The 17,330-nt window shown below is 54.9% G+C and overlaps 1 protein-coding gene across 1 annotated transcript; it reads left to right on the top strand.

Annotated features, from left to right (window-relative positions):
• The first annotated feature begins 2,874 nt into the window (after window positions 1-2,874).
• On the top strand, window positions 2,875-12,228 carry LOC118910173 (adhesion G-protein coupled receptor G5-like). Its single transcript, XM_057493102.1, is given in 12 exon segments — window positions 2,875-2,972; window positions 3,180-3,261; window positions 3,906-4,062; window positions 4,638-4,754; window positions 5,165-5,167; window positions 5,442-5,555; window positions 6,485-6,637; window positions 7,406-7,527; window positions 7,791-8,059; window positions 8,892-9,009; window positions 11,182-11,459; window positions 11,808-12,228. Coding segments are annotated over 12 exon segments (1,578 nt in total). The 5' UTR covers window positions 2,875-2,908; the 3' UTR covers window positions 11,909-12,228.
• Window positions 12,229-17,330: the final 5,102 nt, after the last annotated feature.

Here is a 17,330-nt window from a genome sequence, read left to right on the forward strand (position 1 = left end):
CATTACTGCAGCCTATAAATTATTACAATAACTAGAGGTTTATTAAACCAAGTCACTCTTCTTACAAAATTACAGTTAATATGGGGTGGGAGGTGGTGGTGGGGGTGGGAAGTGGGACCACTGCATGTCCACTGTTAACGCCGTGCCCTTCTTATAGACCTGGCTCTGCCACCAAGCTTCTGTGTGGTCATCTTCTTGGCACTAGGTTCCAGCCGCCTAATTTGCAGTGGGGAGCAACCCTGTTCTTCATCAGACTCTTGTGAACTATGAGGTCTTTTGGGAGCCTGCCTGGGGAGTGGTTTCTCTTCCACCTTTGCTGGGGTGGGCATGGGTGCCACCACATAGGCCTGGTAGCCACCCATGAGGGGGATGGTCTGTCCATTCCAGTAGGACTGGGCTTAAACATGCCCTTCATTTATGAGCTGGTAGTAAGTGGGTGTAGCCAAAGGGGAAGCCACTGCTGCTGCTGCAAAGAAAACCAGAACTGATCAGTTACTCTTCCTGTACACAGTGTCCTGCCAGAACCTTCCCTCTGTCATGTCTCTTTCAGTTTCTGGCTGAAGCCATTCGATCTGCTTGGCATCTAAAACCCAGACGTGGCCCATCACCTCTATGAATCCCCTAGAGAAGCGACATTGGCTGCAAAAGCAATTCCGTGGAGCCTGTGGCAGCAGGAGACCAGGAAATCTGTTCCCCATTCCCAGAAAAAAACTCAACCTGAAAATGATTGCCATCAGGATCCCCTCCATCTCTCCCTTCCACAACAGAGGAAACATTTGTTAAAGTCTGTCACTTCCAAGGCGGTTTTAGTGGAAATACCTTTCAAGTTTTGGAAAAAATAATCTTACACGAATCAGTCAAGAACCCCTCTCCCTTTGAGCCCCATTTTTTCAACCACGCTGAACTCTAGCCCTCTGATACTTCCAAGTAGATTTGAAAAAGGCAAATCCCAAAGCAGAGTGACCAGGAGGCTCAGGCCAGAATGTGGGTACCTAGTCTAGGCCCGCATCAGCACAACCTCTGGGACGTCTTTTCCTTAGCCATTAGGTCTCAGTGTACCTTTATCACTCCCCTTGGCTCTTCTGCTCTTCCCATCAGTATGACACCCTTTTGCCCGCTACTCAGAGGCTCAGTCTGGGATGTGTCTGAGGGCACCCATGTGGACAGCATGGTGAAGGGGCCCAGGTTGGAAGGTGAGGTTATGAGTGTCCCTCAACAGCTCTTCCTCAAACTGCTCCGTTTACACAAAAATGCTCTTGACTTTTGCTAAGAGGCCAATCACCACACTGGCTTTTCTGCTGGTCCTAGAACAGGCCAGCCTCATTCCTACCTCAGGATCATTCACTTGCCATTTCCCCAAGGGTCCGGAAGGAAGCATTTGTAGCCCAAAGGTGGAGGGAAGGCTACATTTATAAAGATTAGAAATTTTCTCAACGGTTGCCCAGGGATGACACTTCACTTGCCCTCAGCAGTGAGCAGGAACACTGGTATTAGTTAACAGCTGGGGAAGTTCTGATGTGTTGCGGGCAAGCCCGAAAGGAGAAGCCAGGTGGCAGCCAGGTGAGGCTGTGTGCCCACCAGTGACTTTTGTACAGATGTCCCGCCTCGGCCTACCTGCTGTGCAGCCTTCCCAGGGCACAGAGAAGAAGTTACACTGGATGTAGATATGGTGAGACATTCTCAGGCAGCCAGACTGCTATCTGGTCTCAAACTGGTAGGAGTGCTTCTCCAAGAACACTGGGTTTGCGTAGTCACACTGCCCTGGCAACAGTGAGGCCATCGATACCCAGTGAGGTCACATATGGAATCTTGCGACCTGAGGGACAGGCTTCAGGCTCTCTTGCGGAAGAGAGCAGGGTGGAGGCAGAGGGGCACCCTACCTGGCCCTTACTTCTAGCCCTCCGTATCCATGCCTTAGTCAAGTAGCCATTTCCTGTGGAATGTACCTGTGGGCTGGCACAGGAGGGCAAGAGGCCCACATTCTGAGATTGGCTTGAAGGGCAAGATTAACCCAAGAGACAGCCAGGGTGTTTGGTTGTGAGGAATGGCCCTGAACACCCCAGATGACAGAGATCTGGGGACCCAGCTGATCATTTTAAAGGCTTCCAACCAAGAATCCCCCATTTTTAGGCTCACTCTTCATCCCCACTTCAGAGGTTCCCAATGCCTTCAGTTCTTAAGTGCTCCTAGGTTGTGAGGCTGAGACTAGCTGACCACTCCACACCTTTCTCCCCACTGCAGGCACTTGGGTTCAACTTTTTATGATCCACAACATTTATTACCAGGTGGCCACCTGTATTGTAGCCTCCAAAGTTTTGCTGACAGCTCTTGTCGGCTGTTGTCCTCTTTCCCATTGTCTGTGCGGATTTGTGCCTGTTTTACTCATTCACTCTTATTTTAGTGGAGTTTCAGGGGAATAGATATAAATTTGCTGCATATAAGCTCAAGTTTATTTAAAGAAAAATGAGGCCAGAGAGGAACAGATCCTTGCCCCAGGGCATGTGGTGAGTTAATGACTGGGCTGGACAGGTTACATGTTGCTTATTCCCAAGCCACCTCCCGCTGGGTGAGGTCAGGGTCCTGGAGAAGCCCCCAGAGAGACTCTTTTTTGGGAGGGGTTAGTGACTCAGGTAGAGCTGCTAATGGCAGGCATTACTAAACAGTCAAGGATTCTGCAGTCATAGACACCTGGCTTCAGAGAGCCTCAAGCAAAGTACCACCACTTCCTTTCTGGGCTCCGTTTCCCTATCTGTGAAATGCAGTAGCGAGGACCACAAAGATGCTGATGTCCTATCCATGGGACATGCTGGACACCTAGATGCTAGAGGCTGCTCTTTTGCCATGGTGGTGACAGCACTTGCCTTTTCCAGGGCAGGAGCCAGTTCTTGGAGGAGACAGGGCACAGGACATGGATCACCGTGGGGCCCTTTTCTTCTGCCTGTGCCTCGTGACTTCTCACAGTGTGACTGTGGGTAAGAGGGCTCTGTGGAGCTGGGGATGCGGGTGCAAACCTAGTCCAGGCCCCTGGCTGCCATGTGAGAGAGGGAGGCCTCAAACCAAGGGAATTTAAAAAGGGGCTCTTAGGCCTCCTGGGGTGACCTGATGTCTCAGGCTAGGTGGAAGGCCCAGAGGCTGCGGCGGACAAAGGCTGGGCTGGAGGTCTGACTTGCTCCCCACAGAGGCATCCCAAGACCTCCTGCGCTGGATGGAGGAAATGGAGATGGCCACCCAGAAGCGGAGCTTGACTCCTCCCCTTGCTGAGTGAGTTGGGTGTCTGTCCTCACCCACCTAGAGTCAGCTCTGCCTCCCACCCCCAGCTTGCACTGGTCCAGGGTTGTCCAGTGTAGGCCATTAATTCATTTATTCAACACACACTTACTGAATAGCTACTGTGTACCTGACACTACACTCTGGAGATGCAGGATATGTCCCTGCTCTCATCAGGTTTCCTGTTTGGCTGGGGGCTCATAACCCCGGATGCCATGAAACCAGATGAAGAATTGCAGGGTCTTTGTGCTTTTCTGGGGAGGGGCTCCAAGACTTGGGCCAGACTGTCCAGGGTCTGTGACCCAAAGGCAGAACAGCTCTGGGTGGGAGGTCAATGCTGATGTCTGGCCAGGGAGCACAGGGACCATGGAGTACTTCACTCATTCAGTGGGGAGTGGTCAGGGAAGGCTTCCCTCCCAGAGGAGGTTTCAGCAAACTGGGACCTGAATAAGAGTTAATCTGGAGAAGCAGGGGAGTGGGGTGGGGAGTAGGAGTGTGCCAGGGACATGGTGTGTGCAACAGTCTGGAGGTGGGAGTGCCAGGGTGTGGGGTCGGGGAGGCCCCGGCCCTCCAGGCCATCTCGAGCCTCCCGCAGCCCGGCCCGCACTCCAGGCTCTGGCCATCTCTCTTGCCTTCAGGCTCATGCGTGGCCTGGAGTGGAGGCTGCTGAATGCCAGCTTCCCGGGCTACAACCTCACCTTGCAGACACACACCATCCAGACCCTGGCTTTCAAGCTGGGCTGCGACTTCCCAGGCCTCTCGCTGAGCAGCACCACTCTGAAGCCAATGTCCCAGGTCAGAGGCAGCAGGGGATGGGGGTGGCCAGTGCCTCCACTCCAGAAATCCTCCCGGGCTTAAGGTCTAGACTTGACCTGCACACCAATCTGGGCTCTGCTCTAAGAGCTGTGAGCTGCCTCCTCTGTAAAACAAGGGCTGGTGTTCCTCATGTGAATGACAGAAAGAAGGGTGCTCTGGGCCTCAAGGGCAGCACCCACGTCCTGCTTTTGCAGGTCCCTGGGGGAGACAGCAGTGGGAGAGGCCAGGGAACTGGGCTCCTTTGAGGACACTGGGGTGATTCCTGCAAGCCTGGGTGCTGGGGCCTGAGAGGTTCCGTCCTCAGGGGTCCCAGCTGGGTCAGGAAGTAACCCAAATTCAAAACCTAAGCAGCCTGGAGGGGAGGCCTGGGATCTTGGGAAGTTTGGGAGGAGGTGCAGCTTGGGTGGAGGGGGTCTGTATGTGGAGGCTCCAGGGGAGGAAACGCCCAGGTTAAGGCTGGGAAGGCTTCCCGGGGAGTGGGGGCAACTGGAAGTCTTGGAGCCGGGTTCGGAGGCCCTGGACACCAGGCTCTGCTTGATCCAGGCCCTCCGCAGGTGCGGGCTGGGCACGCCGTGCAGTTCCCCGCCGAGCTCACTCGGGACGCCTGCAGGACTGGCACCAAAGAGCTGTGACTTGTCTGCATCTACCTCTTCACAGCCCACTTCTTTCAGGTCAGTGCCACATGCCAGGCAGGGGGGTGCCGGCCCCTTCCCAGGGGCACCGCAGGCTTTCATGCCACTCTCTGGCCTCTGGGCGGCGACCAGCACCGAGTGGGGCCAGCCTACTGTTCAGGCCAGCCATTGCCCCCTCTGGGTCTCAGTTTCAGCAGAATGGTGGGAGGCACAATGTCAAATGAGCCCTAAGAAACCTGCTCTGTGTATGCCTGTTCCATGGTGGGAGACAGACAGGAAGGTCACAGCATCCTTGTCCTCAGAGAGCTCCCGAGCTCGACAATTAGACAGGGACCTTAGGGAGTTCATTTTAGCTCAGGAGGATCACAGCCATAGGGATCCAAAGCGATGAGTGAGTCAGGGTGGGGTTGGGGTGGTTCCCAGTGAGCAGACCAGGGCGACTTCTGGAGAAGGTGCCTCCTAACCTTGGCTTTGAGAGTGAGTTAGGAGAGTGGTGAGGTGGGAGCTCTGAGGCCGGAACACATTCAACGCATGGAGAGTGGAGGGGGGCTGCGGGGAGGGGACGGCACGTGCACAGGCTGGGAGGCTGGCCCCACGCTGCACACATGAGAGGCATGCTGCTGGCTCCCGCCCAGGAAGGAGGGGCTGGAGCAGGGGGGCTCTCAGGCCTCATCCAGGGTCTGCTCACGTCCCCTCCAGTCACCCCTTTTTCTGCTGTCCTTCCAGAATACCAACTCACCTCTGCTCAATAATTATGTCCTGGGAGCCCAGCTGGGTCATGGGCACGTGAACAACCTCAGGGAGCCGGTCAACATCAGCTTCTGGCACAACCAAAGCCTGGTACCTCTGGGGGTGCCCCCATTTCCGTCTCACCTCTGCCCCTTTGTGGCTCTCCTGTTGAAACTAAACCCAAACCTGTGGAAACATCTTGGAGGCAAATGGTTTTCAATCCATCACTCTTTGAAAATTCCTGTCAAAGAAATAAGAGAGAGAAGCTTTTCCTCACTGCATTAGTCAGGATTCTTTTTGAGTTACAAGTGATACAGAACCATCCCAAGCTAGCTTAAGCACAGAAGGGGACTTACTGGCTTATGTACACGAAGTGTCCAGTGTTCTCCAGCTTCAGGCATGGCAGGATCCAGGAGCTGATACAATGACATCATGGCTCAGTCTCTTTCCATCTCTCAGTAATGGCTTCCTGCCTCGACTACTTCACTCTGTGACAAGGTGGTGGCTGAAGTGCTGGACTTACTCTCTTCCCTGTGGGCTTTCCTCAGTATTTATCATGGTGCTGTCTGTGTCATTTCCCCCCACCTCCACCCCATGGTTTGGTGTCAGGGATGTCTGTGGATGGGACTCTGCCCCACTGGGCATGGGTCTGCACCATCATTGTTCCCTACAGAGAGGAGGGGGAAGGGGACAGTTGATCACAGACCACGTACTCTGTAAGCCAGAGCTGGGCACTCAGGATTCCTTATTGCCTTTACTTTTTCCACCCTTCTTGAGACTTGGGTATAAATGATTGCATTTTGCAAATGAATAAACTGAAGCTCAGAGAAGCTCATCAGCTTGCCCAGGTCACTCTGAGAGTCCATAGTGGAGGTAGTGCTGTGATCTGGGCCTGTCTGATGCCAAAGTCCAGGCAGTATCTGGCACAGTCTTGACAAGAGTGCAGTTGAATCACCTTTGACCCTCAGAATTTCCAGACCCTGACCCACAGCCCTCCCCTGGAGCCCTGGCACACACCCAACTCCCGCATCTCCCCTTAGGAAGGCTACATGGCAACCTGTGTCTTCTGGAAGGAGGGAGCCAGCCAGCACCACTGGGGGGTCTGGAGCCCTGAGAGCTGTCGCACAGAGCAGCCCTCACCTTTCCAGGTGCTCTGCCGCTGCCACCACCTCAGCTACTTTGCTGTTCTCATGGTATGTGTGCGTCCAGCCTGAATGAGGGCCCTGTATCTAGGACAGAGGAGCAAGTTGAAGGAGGTTGCAAGGGACAAAAAATCCAACTTAAATGGGCTTAAAGAAGAAATAAAAAAACTGTGGGCTCATTTTCCTGAAAAGGCTGGGTTAGCCTTCAGGCATGGTTTGATCCAGGCACTCAATATCATCAAGACAGGACTTTACCTCTGTCTTTCAACCTGTGCTTGCTTTGTGCGGGCCTAGCCTTCTGACAGATCTCTCCATGGGCTAATAATATGGGTGCCAGCAGCTCCAGGCTCATGTCCTACCAGTTTGCAGACCAGTGGAGTAAGAGCTTCTCTCATTCAATTCTGCCAGCTAAAGTCCTGGGACTGAGTCCCACTAGCCTACAGTGTGTCACATGCCCATCCCTTAACCAATCTCTGTGGGCAGGGGGAGGGAAGGCTCTTGATAGGCTGGGCCTCGTGCACCTGTCCACAAATAGGGGGAGAAACGGTGGGTCCACCCATGTGCATAGATAGGGAGGGAGGAGAAGTTCTCATAGAGGAGGAGAGATCTCATAGATATTATAGAGAAAGGGGAGATAGGAGTTGACTTGGGAGGAGGGGGGAGCAGGCAGAAGCCACTGTATCTGCCAGGGCTGCAAACCAGGATCACGGAGGGTTTGTGGGGCAGGAAGGCTTGGAGCTGAGGTCCTTCTTAGGTCTCTCTGAGCGTGGGGAGGGCATTTCCATGCTTCTGGCCTGTAGCCCTTCTTCCCTCCCACAGCAACTGTCCCCAGCCCCAGTCCCCGCAGAGTTGCTGGCACCTCTAACATACATCTCCCTGGTGGGCTGCAGCATCTCTATCGTGGCCTCACTGCTCACTATCCTGCGGCACTTCCAAGCGAGGTAATCCCCTGCCTCAGTGCTGGGTCTGCCCATCAGCGCTGCTCAGATCCCCCCCTTCTTTCCCAATTGCTCTTCCAGGGTAGGGTGGGCTTCTCCTTGGGGCAGAGGCTGGGAGGCAGGATACCAGCCCCTCAGTGTGGCAGCTGTTGGATCCGTACCCTCTCTTGACCTCAGTGTCCACATCATTGTCTATGTATGAGCCCGGGGGTGGTGCTGCCTAGGTGATGTCCGCAGGCCACAGAGGGCCGTGCTTCTACCTGCAGGAAGCAGAGCGACTCCTTGACAACCATCCACATGAACCAGCATGCCTCTGCGCTGCTGCTGAACGTCACCTTCCTGCTGAGCCCGAGGCTGGCCGTGGCCTCCGTGCCTGGGTCAGCGTGCACAGTGCTGGCTGCCGTCCTGCACTTTGCGCTGCTCAGCTGCCTCACCTGGATGGCCATTGAAGGCTTCAAGCTCTACCTGCTCCTTGGGCGTGTCTACAACAACCACATCCACCGATACCTGCTCAAGCTCTGTGCAGCAGGCTGGGGTAAGCAGAGCCCCCCGCCCTCTTGTTTCTTCAGACTCCAGAGAGGACATCTAGCCCCCCCTGTCCTCCCCTTTCTCCTCTTCCTCACCAGCGGCCATCATCCCTATCAACGCCACCACTACTTTTTACATTACTATTCTTATCACCATTTCTACCTCTGACAACTTCATTGCCACCTCCCTGTCCATCACCACCACCATCACCTCCATCACCTCTACCTCCAATACTGCCTTGACATCCATCACCTCGACATCTATCACCTCCATTACCTCCACCATCTCCACCTCCATCACCACCAGCACCTCCAACAGCATCACCACTACCACCTCCAGTACCTCCTTTACCTCCAACACGAGCACCATCAACACTACCACATCATTTCTATCACCTCCACCTCCAATACCACCATTACCTCCACCACCACCTCCATGGTCACCACCATCACATTCTCATCTTTATCACTGTCTCTGGTGCCACCACCACGGGCACGTCTATTGCCATCTTAGCCCCTCTCTTTATTATCCCTGCCTCCTCACCAGTTCCCAAACCCCCTCTCTCATTAATTCCCAGCCACCACCTCCCAGTGCAACCACTACTGCCATTATCACCCCACCCTAGTGCCCTCTCTAATATCATCTTGGAAAACAACCTCCTCTAAGGCTGTCACACTAATTGCTCTGAAGCTGGGCCATGTGGCAGGAGCTGGAGGCTCAGAGCAGTCTCTTTCCCTGCCACCTGCCCAGTAGAATTCTGTTTTAGCAGCCCCAGGTGCCCGTGACCAACCCCTTTTGGGGGCACCTGACAGATGCTGGGCCTCTGTGTTACCCCTCAGGGCTTCCAGCCCTCCTGGTGCTGTTCCTCCTTGTTGTCAAGAGCTCAGTGTATGGACCCTACATGATCCCAGTCTCCGACAGCCAGGACGATGGCGCGGGCTTCCAGAACATGTCCATGTGAGTGCCCTCAGGGCTGTGGCAGGCTGCCTTTGGCAGAAGGGCCATGTGGCCTGAGGCTCTGACAGGATGTGCTGTCGGCAGGGCACTGGCTGTGGGACAAGGAGGGAGCTGGTGCTTAAACAGGAGGTGCGTTCCAGGGGGCTTGCCACACCCCCTCTGCGGGATCCCTGAGTCCCCTCCAGGGGCAGGCCCATGTTCTAGGCCAGCTAATAGGAAGCCCTGGGACGGACTCTGATGCCCTCTCCTGGGCCTTCAAGGCCAAGGCAGTGGGGCCTCCACCTCCTGGCAATACACAGCTGTCAGCCCAGGCCCCCTCCAGCTCCCAGGCTGGAGCTCAGCCTGTGCCTGACTGCACTCCCTCCCACCCCGTGCTCCACTACTCAGGGTCCTGCTCCTCTCGACCTGTGCCTGGCATGGCACTGCCAGCCCTCAAGTCCCCGGAGTCAGAGGAGGGAGCTCTGTGTGGATTGGGACACCCCAGCCAGGGACCAGGCTCAGTGGGTGTTGGGGGGGCAGGGTTCTGGGGGCCTGGGGGACAGACTCTGCTGCTGCTTCTTGTGCTCAGGACATTAACGTTTACCTTGTTAAGAAAAGTTTCCAACAGCTAACATAGAGAGGATAGCTTAATAAATCCCTGTAGCCCCATGACCAGCAGCTGGCCATTTAGCCTTTTTACCTTTCCTGGCTGATGCAAGCTCAGGACCACTGAGGGCTGTTTCATCCTGACACCAAGGGGTAGGTCCTTCTGTCATCAGCCCTTGCACTGGGGAAGCTGAGGCACAGGCAGCTAAAGAACTCTGCCCAACAGGAGCCAACAGAGCCTGGCACCCACCACTGCCCTTCCCGGCTCCGGGAGGTGAGGGCTCTGGGCGCAGACTGGAGGGCAGGTGGGGTTGATTCCTCTCGCTGTGAGGTCAGGTTGGTTTCTCAGAGGAGTGCGATTAAGTATTTTATTATACAATATGAGATGCAGGCCTGACTTGGCAGTGGCATGCTCACAGGACGGGAGCACCCTAGCACAGGGCCGCCGGAGAGCCCCCACCCAGCTGCCCCTGAGCCTTCCTGACCTCTCCCTCCTGCTCTCACCCTGTGTTTGTGACTTCGTCTCATACATTTACAAAACCTTGAACACGAGCAGCAATAAAAAAAAATGACAGGACCCTGGGTTAACAGGCTGTGTCAGAGCTGCCCCCGCTGGACTGTCATGTAACAGTGACAAGGTGTGACCCATGGCCACATGCAACCGCTTGCATGAATCCCCAAGGTAATGTTCAAGGACCCTTGTGACTGCAGTGGCAGAAGCCCATGAAGGGAGCCCAAGCAGGCGACCCTGACAGTTAGGGGCAGTGGCTCTGGGCTCAGACCACAGGGCTTCAAGTGCCTCCTGTGCTCTTACTAGTGTGTGTTCCTAAGCCAGAGCCTCAGTTTCCTCATCTGTAGGGTGGGGATGATTATGCGCCTGCTTCATAGGGTCATCCTGAGGGTGGAATGCCTAACCAGTGGAAAGCATGTGACATGGTGTCTGGGTAAAAGGCACACCTGTTTTGAAGGAATCTTGGGAGACAGAGGCTTGAAGGCCTCAGGGAGGGTCTAGGAGCAGGGCTGGGGCCACTGTCAGGCCTCTTTCTGACTCTTTCCTTGGCTCTCGGTGTTTTCCTGCTGCTCACTCTGCCCCTCGGTGCGCACGTGGAGAGTGCCCCCCACCAGGCTGCGAGCTGCGAGCTGCAGCAGCTCACTCAGGGCTCAGAGCTGGCCTGCTGGCCCCATCTAGGTGGGGCCAGGTCCCGGGCAGGGCATCCCATTGCACAGAGGTGGTGATGAGATGGTGGAAGAAGTTTCCAGGGAAGGGGGCTGGCCAATGATCCAGTGGATTATCGGACAAGTTGATAGCTGGCCTGGCAGTGGAAGGGGAGAGGTTGGCCATAGCAAGGAGGCAGGGGAGAGTTTTCAGTTGGGTAAGGTCATGAAGGCACGAGAGAGACCGGCGTGGCTGGACAGGAGAGCATGGGGGGCTTCAGAGAGTGGGGCAAGTTGGCAGGTGGGTCCTATCGTGGGGGCTTGGCTGAAAAGCCAGGCCCAGAAATTCACCGCAGTGGGTCTGAGGCCGAGACCATGGTGTCTCCCCAGTCTCGGAAGCCACACCAAGCTGGGCACTCCCCACCCCTGCAGGTGCTGGGTGCGGAGCCGCTGGGTGCACACTGCCTTGGTCATGGGCTATGGTGGCCTCATGTCCCTCTTCAACTTGGTGGTGCTGGCCTGGGCGCTGCGGACCCTGAGCAGACTTCGGGCGCAGGAGAAGGCACTGCATGCCCGGGCCTGCCGGGATGCCGTCACCGTGCTGGGCCTCACCGTGCTGCTTGGTACCACCTGGGCCTTGGCCTTCTTCTCCTTTGGTGTCTTCCTGCTGCCCCAGCTCTTCCTCTTCACCATCTTCAACTCATTCTACGGTACGGCCTGTGGGCGGCGTGGAGGAACCTCGGGGTGGGGGTTGGTGGTGAGCCATTAGTAGCTATTTACTGCTAAGGGCTTCCGGTCAGTGGGGTGAGGCAGGGCCCCGTCCAGGCTGGTTTGGGACTACACTGCCCACAGGTAGCATGTCACCTTCCAATTTGCTCGAGGTGACTGGGTCCTCCAGCTCCTATGCTCTGTCCCTTCTGGCCGCCAACAGTAGGGGAGTCTGAGAATTACTCGTGCGCCTCTGGGAGGCCCAGGTCACCTGAGCCAAGGAGGTCCCTAGGTCCTGGGTGGGCCCTGTGCTCCTGATGTGTGCCCACTGACCAGACTTCCTCCTGCAGGTTTCTTCCTCTTCCTGTGGTTCTGCTCCCAGAGGTGCCACTCGGAGGCGGAGGTGGAGGCGGAGGTGGAGGCGTTCAGCACCTCCCAGACCATGCTGTAGCCTGGACCTCCTGGCCCAGAGCCTCCAGCCTTTCTGTCGGCCTGCAGCCCGTGGCCCCAGCTTCTCCCAGAGAAGGTGGCAGGCCAGGTGCTGGCCACCAGAGGCCACTGCTCCCTCCAGGGAGGCTTTTACCCCTCCATGGCTTTGCCAGGCCCAGAGGGCAGGTGCTGCTCCGTCTCCCCTGGCTTTCTGAACCAGAGTAGTTCCAGCCCCACTGCGGGGCAGCAAACTTTTCCCTGGTGCCTGGACCTGTCTGGCCAGGCCTGTGGGCAGTGCACTAGTCTGGGAGTCAGGAGGGCACATTTTAAGCCAGGCTGTTTTACTTTATGATCTTGGGTCTGTCATTGCTCCCTGACCTTCGGTGTCCACATCTGTGACTCGGGGCAGACAGCTCCAGGCCAGCCTAGCCCAAGAGTTTTGTGAAACTGAGTAAGACAGTGGAGAAACAGTCATAGGGGGCCCTTTACCTCAACTTTCCTGCTGTAAGTGGGGTCCTGGCTAGCCTGCCGTAGAAGCTCCTGCTGGGCCCTGCCACCTTCCTCCTGGGGAGGGTCAGACCACTTCCTGCTTGGGTACCAGCCCAGGGCTTAGAGACCCACTCCGTGTCTGAGCCTCACCAGCCCATTCCTGAGGGCATTTTTTCTTTAACACCACCCCCACCCCTGGCCAAATTACGATATGACCCTAACTCCAAATCCACCCTTAGCAAAGACCAGAAAGTTCAGTCCTTCCTGGATGCTCCTCCTCTCGTGCTCCCAAGATGACCCCCACAGGCCATTTAGACCGTGGCCGGGGCCGTAGGGCTTCCTGGCGGTACAAGGGGAGTGCCTCTTTCCCCTCCACCTGAGCCAGCTCCGTCCCAGTGGCCTGGCTATTTGATGATTGCGTAGGATTGCAGTTCCCCTGATAGCAGTGAGGGTGTGGGTTCTAAATCCAGGCTCGGGCCACTGTTGGAGAGAATCACCATTGTCGTTGACGTGTGGGTCAGACCAAGTGGGAGATGACTCATGAAGCCAGAGCCCTTCCCAGGCTGCACAGCAGGGAGCGCTGTTGGCCTATGCTGGGAAACCACTGGTTACAAAACCGCGCCTGGAAATGCTGTGGTCACCTGTCTGCGGACGTGACACACCAGGTGGAGAGGCCCTGCCTCCAGGACTGTGCCTGCTGAGTGACCAGGAGGAATTCTAGGGCCATTTCTCTCTTTCCCAGCGCAGCTGCCCACTCTGGCTCTTGGGGTCTTATGCTGTGTGCATATCTGGCACCAGAGTGGGGGGCTGAGAGAGGCTCTAGAGCCCTGTTCAGAGCCATCAGGCAGATTTAATGACTTTGATGGGCACAGGGAGGCAATTGAAGCCTGGTCCCTTTTCTCCCAGGGGAATCCTCCGCCCTCTGTTTATTTCTTGACGCAAATAGCCATTCACTAGGTGGTGAGTGGGGCAGGCGCTGGAGCCAGACTGCCTGGGCTCAGATGCCAGCTCAGCCACTTGCTAGCTGTGTGGATGTGGACAAGCCATTCAACCTCTCTGTGCCTTAGCTTTCCCATCTGTGAAATAGGGGTAGTAGCAATAGTTATTTTGAAGATGAAATAAAATAATCCATATAAAGGGGCTTAGCACAGAGTAAGTGCTCAATAAATGGTTATTATTGTTATCATTTTTTGGCTATTATTATTAGCAGTGTGAACTGAGTCTCAGAGGCCAACTGGTCTAAGCCCCAGGCCTAGCTCTTTGCTGGGCACATGATCCTCAACTGTGTCACCTCCTCCCCCACTTCCCCAGAGGGGTGGTCTGCGCTCTGGCTTGTTGGCCTTGGGTCATTTGAGAAATATTCCCCACTTAGTGCAGCTTCCATATTGCTGTCGCATATCTTGCCATCCCGCAGTTCCTCAGTCCTCTTATCTATTTAAATTCATGGTGGCTCATTTGTCACATCTTCTATGAAATCTCTCCAGCTGCCCCACAGCGAAGGTCTCTTTCTGTCCCTGACTCCAGAGAGTCTCCTTGTCTCTGTCAGGGTGCCGTGAGCCCCCATCTGAGCTCTCCCTGGTTTAGCCCAGCCCAGAGTTGCATGAGGCTCCCTGGTGCTGATGGGAAGCTCTGGCCCCTCTGTTGGGCAGCTCCAGGAAGTGGTGACCCAGGCTGGTCTGTAGCCCAGTGAAGCAGGGTCTTGCCTGTGACTCTGCTGAGCCCCAAGCCTAGGCCTGGACTCCCAGACCCACCTACCCCAGGGCTGCATGAGGGAGGATGTGGCCACAGTGACCAGCGATGGTTCTGGCAGTTCCACGAAATGGCCCCAGGCTTGTAGCCCTAAGCCCAGTTGGAGTCCAGACCCTGGGCAGGAACCACTTCCTGGAAAAGCCCTACGTGGGTGTGGGGCCAGGGATGAGGGAAGTATGCTGGGCCTTCCTGCCCTCCTCTCCCTCCCAGCAGGGTCCTGGCCTAGCCCAGTCTGAGCACTGGGCCCAGTTCTTGGGGCCTTCCACATTAGCAGGTAGGGTCTGGGGACCGGTGCTCAGCGCCAGGGACTCCAAGGAGGCACACGACAGAGGACAAGTAGATGCCACAGGGCCCGCAGACCAGAGGTTTTCGTGTGGTTTGTTGCTAGTATTTCTGAAAGGCAGACTGTGTGTATAGGGGAGGTTTTTGAAAGCAGGGTTGCCAGATAAAAGACAGAATGTCCAGTTTGTTGGATATAAATTAAAAAATTATTGTTTATCTGAAATTCAAATGCATCTGGGCATCCTATAGATCTTTATCTTTTTCTTTCTTTTGCTAAGTCTGGCAACCCTGTTAGAAAGGAGCAATGGCTTGGGAGTCTGGAGTGTGCATTCTTTACCCTTCAAACCAACCCAATGTGTGCTGACCTGGGAGCCCCTCTGCCCACAGAATGAGCCCTGCACCCTCAGACTGACTCAACTCGGGTCCCCTCCCAGTGCTCCCCTTGCCAGCCAAGGTTGCCAACAGGATGCTCAAGAGGTCTGCCTTGCACTGCCCCCCACTCCCTCAACCATCAACCTTGGCTCAGACCCAGCCTCCCTCCCTTGTGGAGCCTCCATAGACCTCCCTGCCTCCCTACTCCCAGTCCTAACTTCACTCAAAAGCCAGAGGGAATTTTCCACCCTGCATCCTGACCATGTTCTTCCCTGCTGAAACCTGCCCTTCCCCACTCTCTCCCTCCTCATTGCCCAACTCCCCACAGAGTTCCAAAGTCCCTGGGGTCTGGCCTGTGTTCCCTTCTCCAGCTCCTCAGCCAGCACTCCTTCCCCAACCTTGACCCTCCACACAGAACAGCCTTTTGTTCCCTGAAGGCGTTCTTTCTCCCCTCCAGGCCTTGGCACAAGCAGTTCTCTTTGCCTGGCACGCTGTCCCTCAGGCCTTTGATCTGTGGACTGATGACAACACATCTTCAGATCTCTGCTTCAGACCCTCCCCGACCTACCTTGTCCTGGCCTAGGGTGCTGCCCAGCCCTCCAAACTCTGGGATGGGGCCCTTGCTGAGCTCCACAACCCTGCCCTTCCCCTAAGACAGAGGTCATTCCTCTGTATTATGATCACTTGTATCCTGTCTGTCTCAGCTGCCAAATGGAGAGCATTTTGGGGACAGTACTGTGCCTCATTTGCTCATTCATTCATTTATCCATCACATAATTATTCAGCACTTACCATATCCCAGATATTGCTCTAGTTGCTGAGGATTTGTAAATGAACAGTCATCACATTTCGAGGTTGGGGGTGGTTCATAGGATAGGTGATTTAACAAATAAATATGATGTCATGGGTGGTGACATGTGCTATGAAGAAAAACAAAGGATGGAGAGAGGACAAAGTGGCCAGGAGCTCTGGTGTCGGCAAGGGAGCAGGAGTGTGTCAGAGATGGAGCCTGAACCACTGCGAGCCGGAGGGAGGGCTGTCCCAAGGCCAGAGGGCTACAGAGATTTTGCAGTGGTAGTGGCCTTTGGGATCGGGGTGGGGAAGATGGGAAGTTTTAACTGCTCTGAAAAAGGGCTCTTAGGGGCTGAGGTGGTCCTGGGAGGAGAAAAGGGAGGGAGGCTCTGGGATTGGAAGCCATAGGAGGGATTGTTTCTAAGACGAAAAGTGATGTGATTCCATTGTGTTTTAAAAAATGATGAAGTAGGTGTGGAGGCAGGAACTGCCCCTTTCTGTTTTTTCTCTTTTAAAGGTCGGAGGAAATCCTTACTATGTACTGGATGATCTCCACATGTATTAGCTCATTTAATATTCACCCTGTGAGGTAAGTTGGATTATTATCATACTCATTATGCCCATGAGGAAACTGAAGCCAGAAAGGTTAAGTGACTTGCCCAAGGTCACACAGCTACTCAGTGCTGGAGCTGAGGTTCAAAGCAGCCTCTGTTTCCCTATCAGAACAGCGAGTTCTGGAGTGGCAGGGGCCATATATGTGTGTTCAGCTGGGGTCCACTCTGAATGCTCTGGAAGTCAAGCTCAACTACGGTCCCAGCAGAGTGTGTCAGGGAGGGACGCAGCAAGGATGAGGGGATCCCAGGCAGCCTGGCTTCAAATCCTGGCCCTGCAGTCATTCACCAGGGGCCTCGGCAAGCCTCCTGGCCTCTCTGAGACTTCGTCTTCTCATCTGTAAATTGGGGATCATACTAGTTGTTACTTCCAGGGCTGATGTGAAGGATTAGGGGCTGGAAGGTGTGAGTGGCCCAGCTCATCACCAGCATGATAAACAGTGCCTAAATATGGGCTGTTGTGAGTCACCTGTCCATAGATATTCCCCGCAGATCTCTCTAGGCAATTTCTAGCAGGACTTGGCCAAGATTAGGCCCTTCAGAGAGGAAGTCTGGCACCGGGCACAGCATAGGTGCTGTGAGCCATGCCTAAGAACGTTTTGATGGGAGCCTCAGCCTGGGTGCCAGAAAGTCAGGGTCTGGGGTGAGGGTGAAGGTGGCTCCCCAGCTGGTGGGGCACTTCTATGGTGGCTACCAGGGTCCCTTTCTGCCTTCCTCCCTGGTTCTCCAGGGGGTAGCAGAGCACCCCCTTTCCTGCTGACTGTGTGGCCAAGCATTTTCAGCAAGAGAGCTTTTGGTACTTGACTTGGCTTTTCTATCTCTCTTAAAGAAGAAAATTGATAAGCCTGTCCATCCATCTCTGGAGCTGTCAACCATTCTTACCTGCACCCATCCATTTGTCCTTTTGTCCACTCACTCATCTGTTCATCCATTCATCTTTCCGTCTGTCCATCCATCCATCCATTATTCCTTTATCTTCTATTTGTTCTATACCTTCATCTTCTATACCTTCACCTGTCCCTTTGTCCAGCCATCTGACCATCCATCCATCCCTCTATCCATCCATCCATCCTTCATACATTTATCTGTCTACCTGTCCATACTAATGACTGTCTATTCATCTGTCCATCATGTTTTTATTCATCCATC

Source organism: Manis pentadactyla, chromosome 15 (genome assembly GCF_030020395.1).
Source record: "Manis pentadactyla isolate mManPen7 chromosome 15, mManPen7.hap1, whole genome shotgun sequence".
In the NCBI taxonomy this organism is placed as follows: domain Eukaryota; kingdom Metazoa; phylum Chordata; class Mammalia; order Pholidota; family Manidae; genus Manis; species Manis pentadactyla.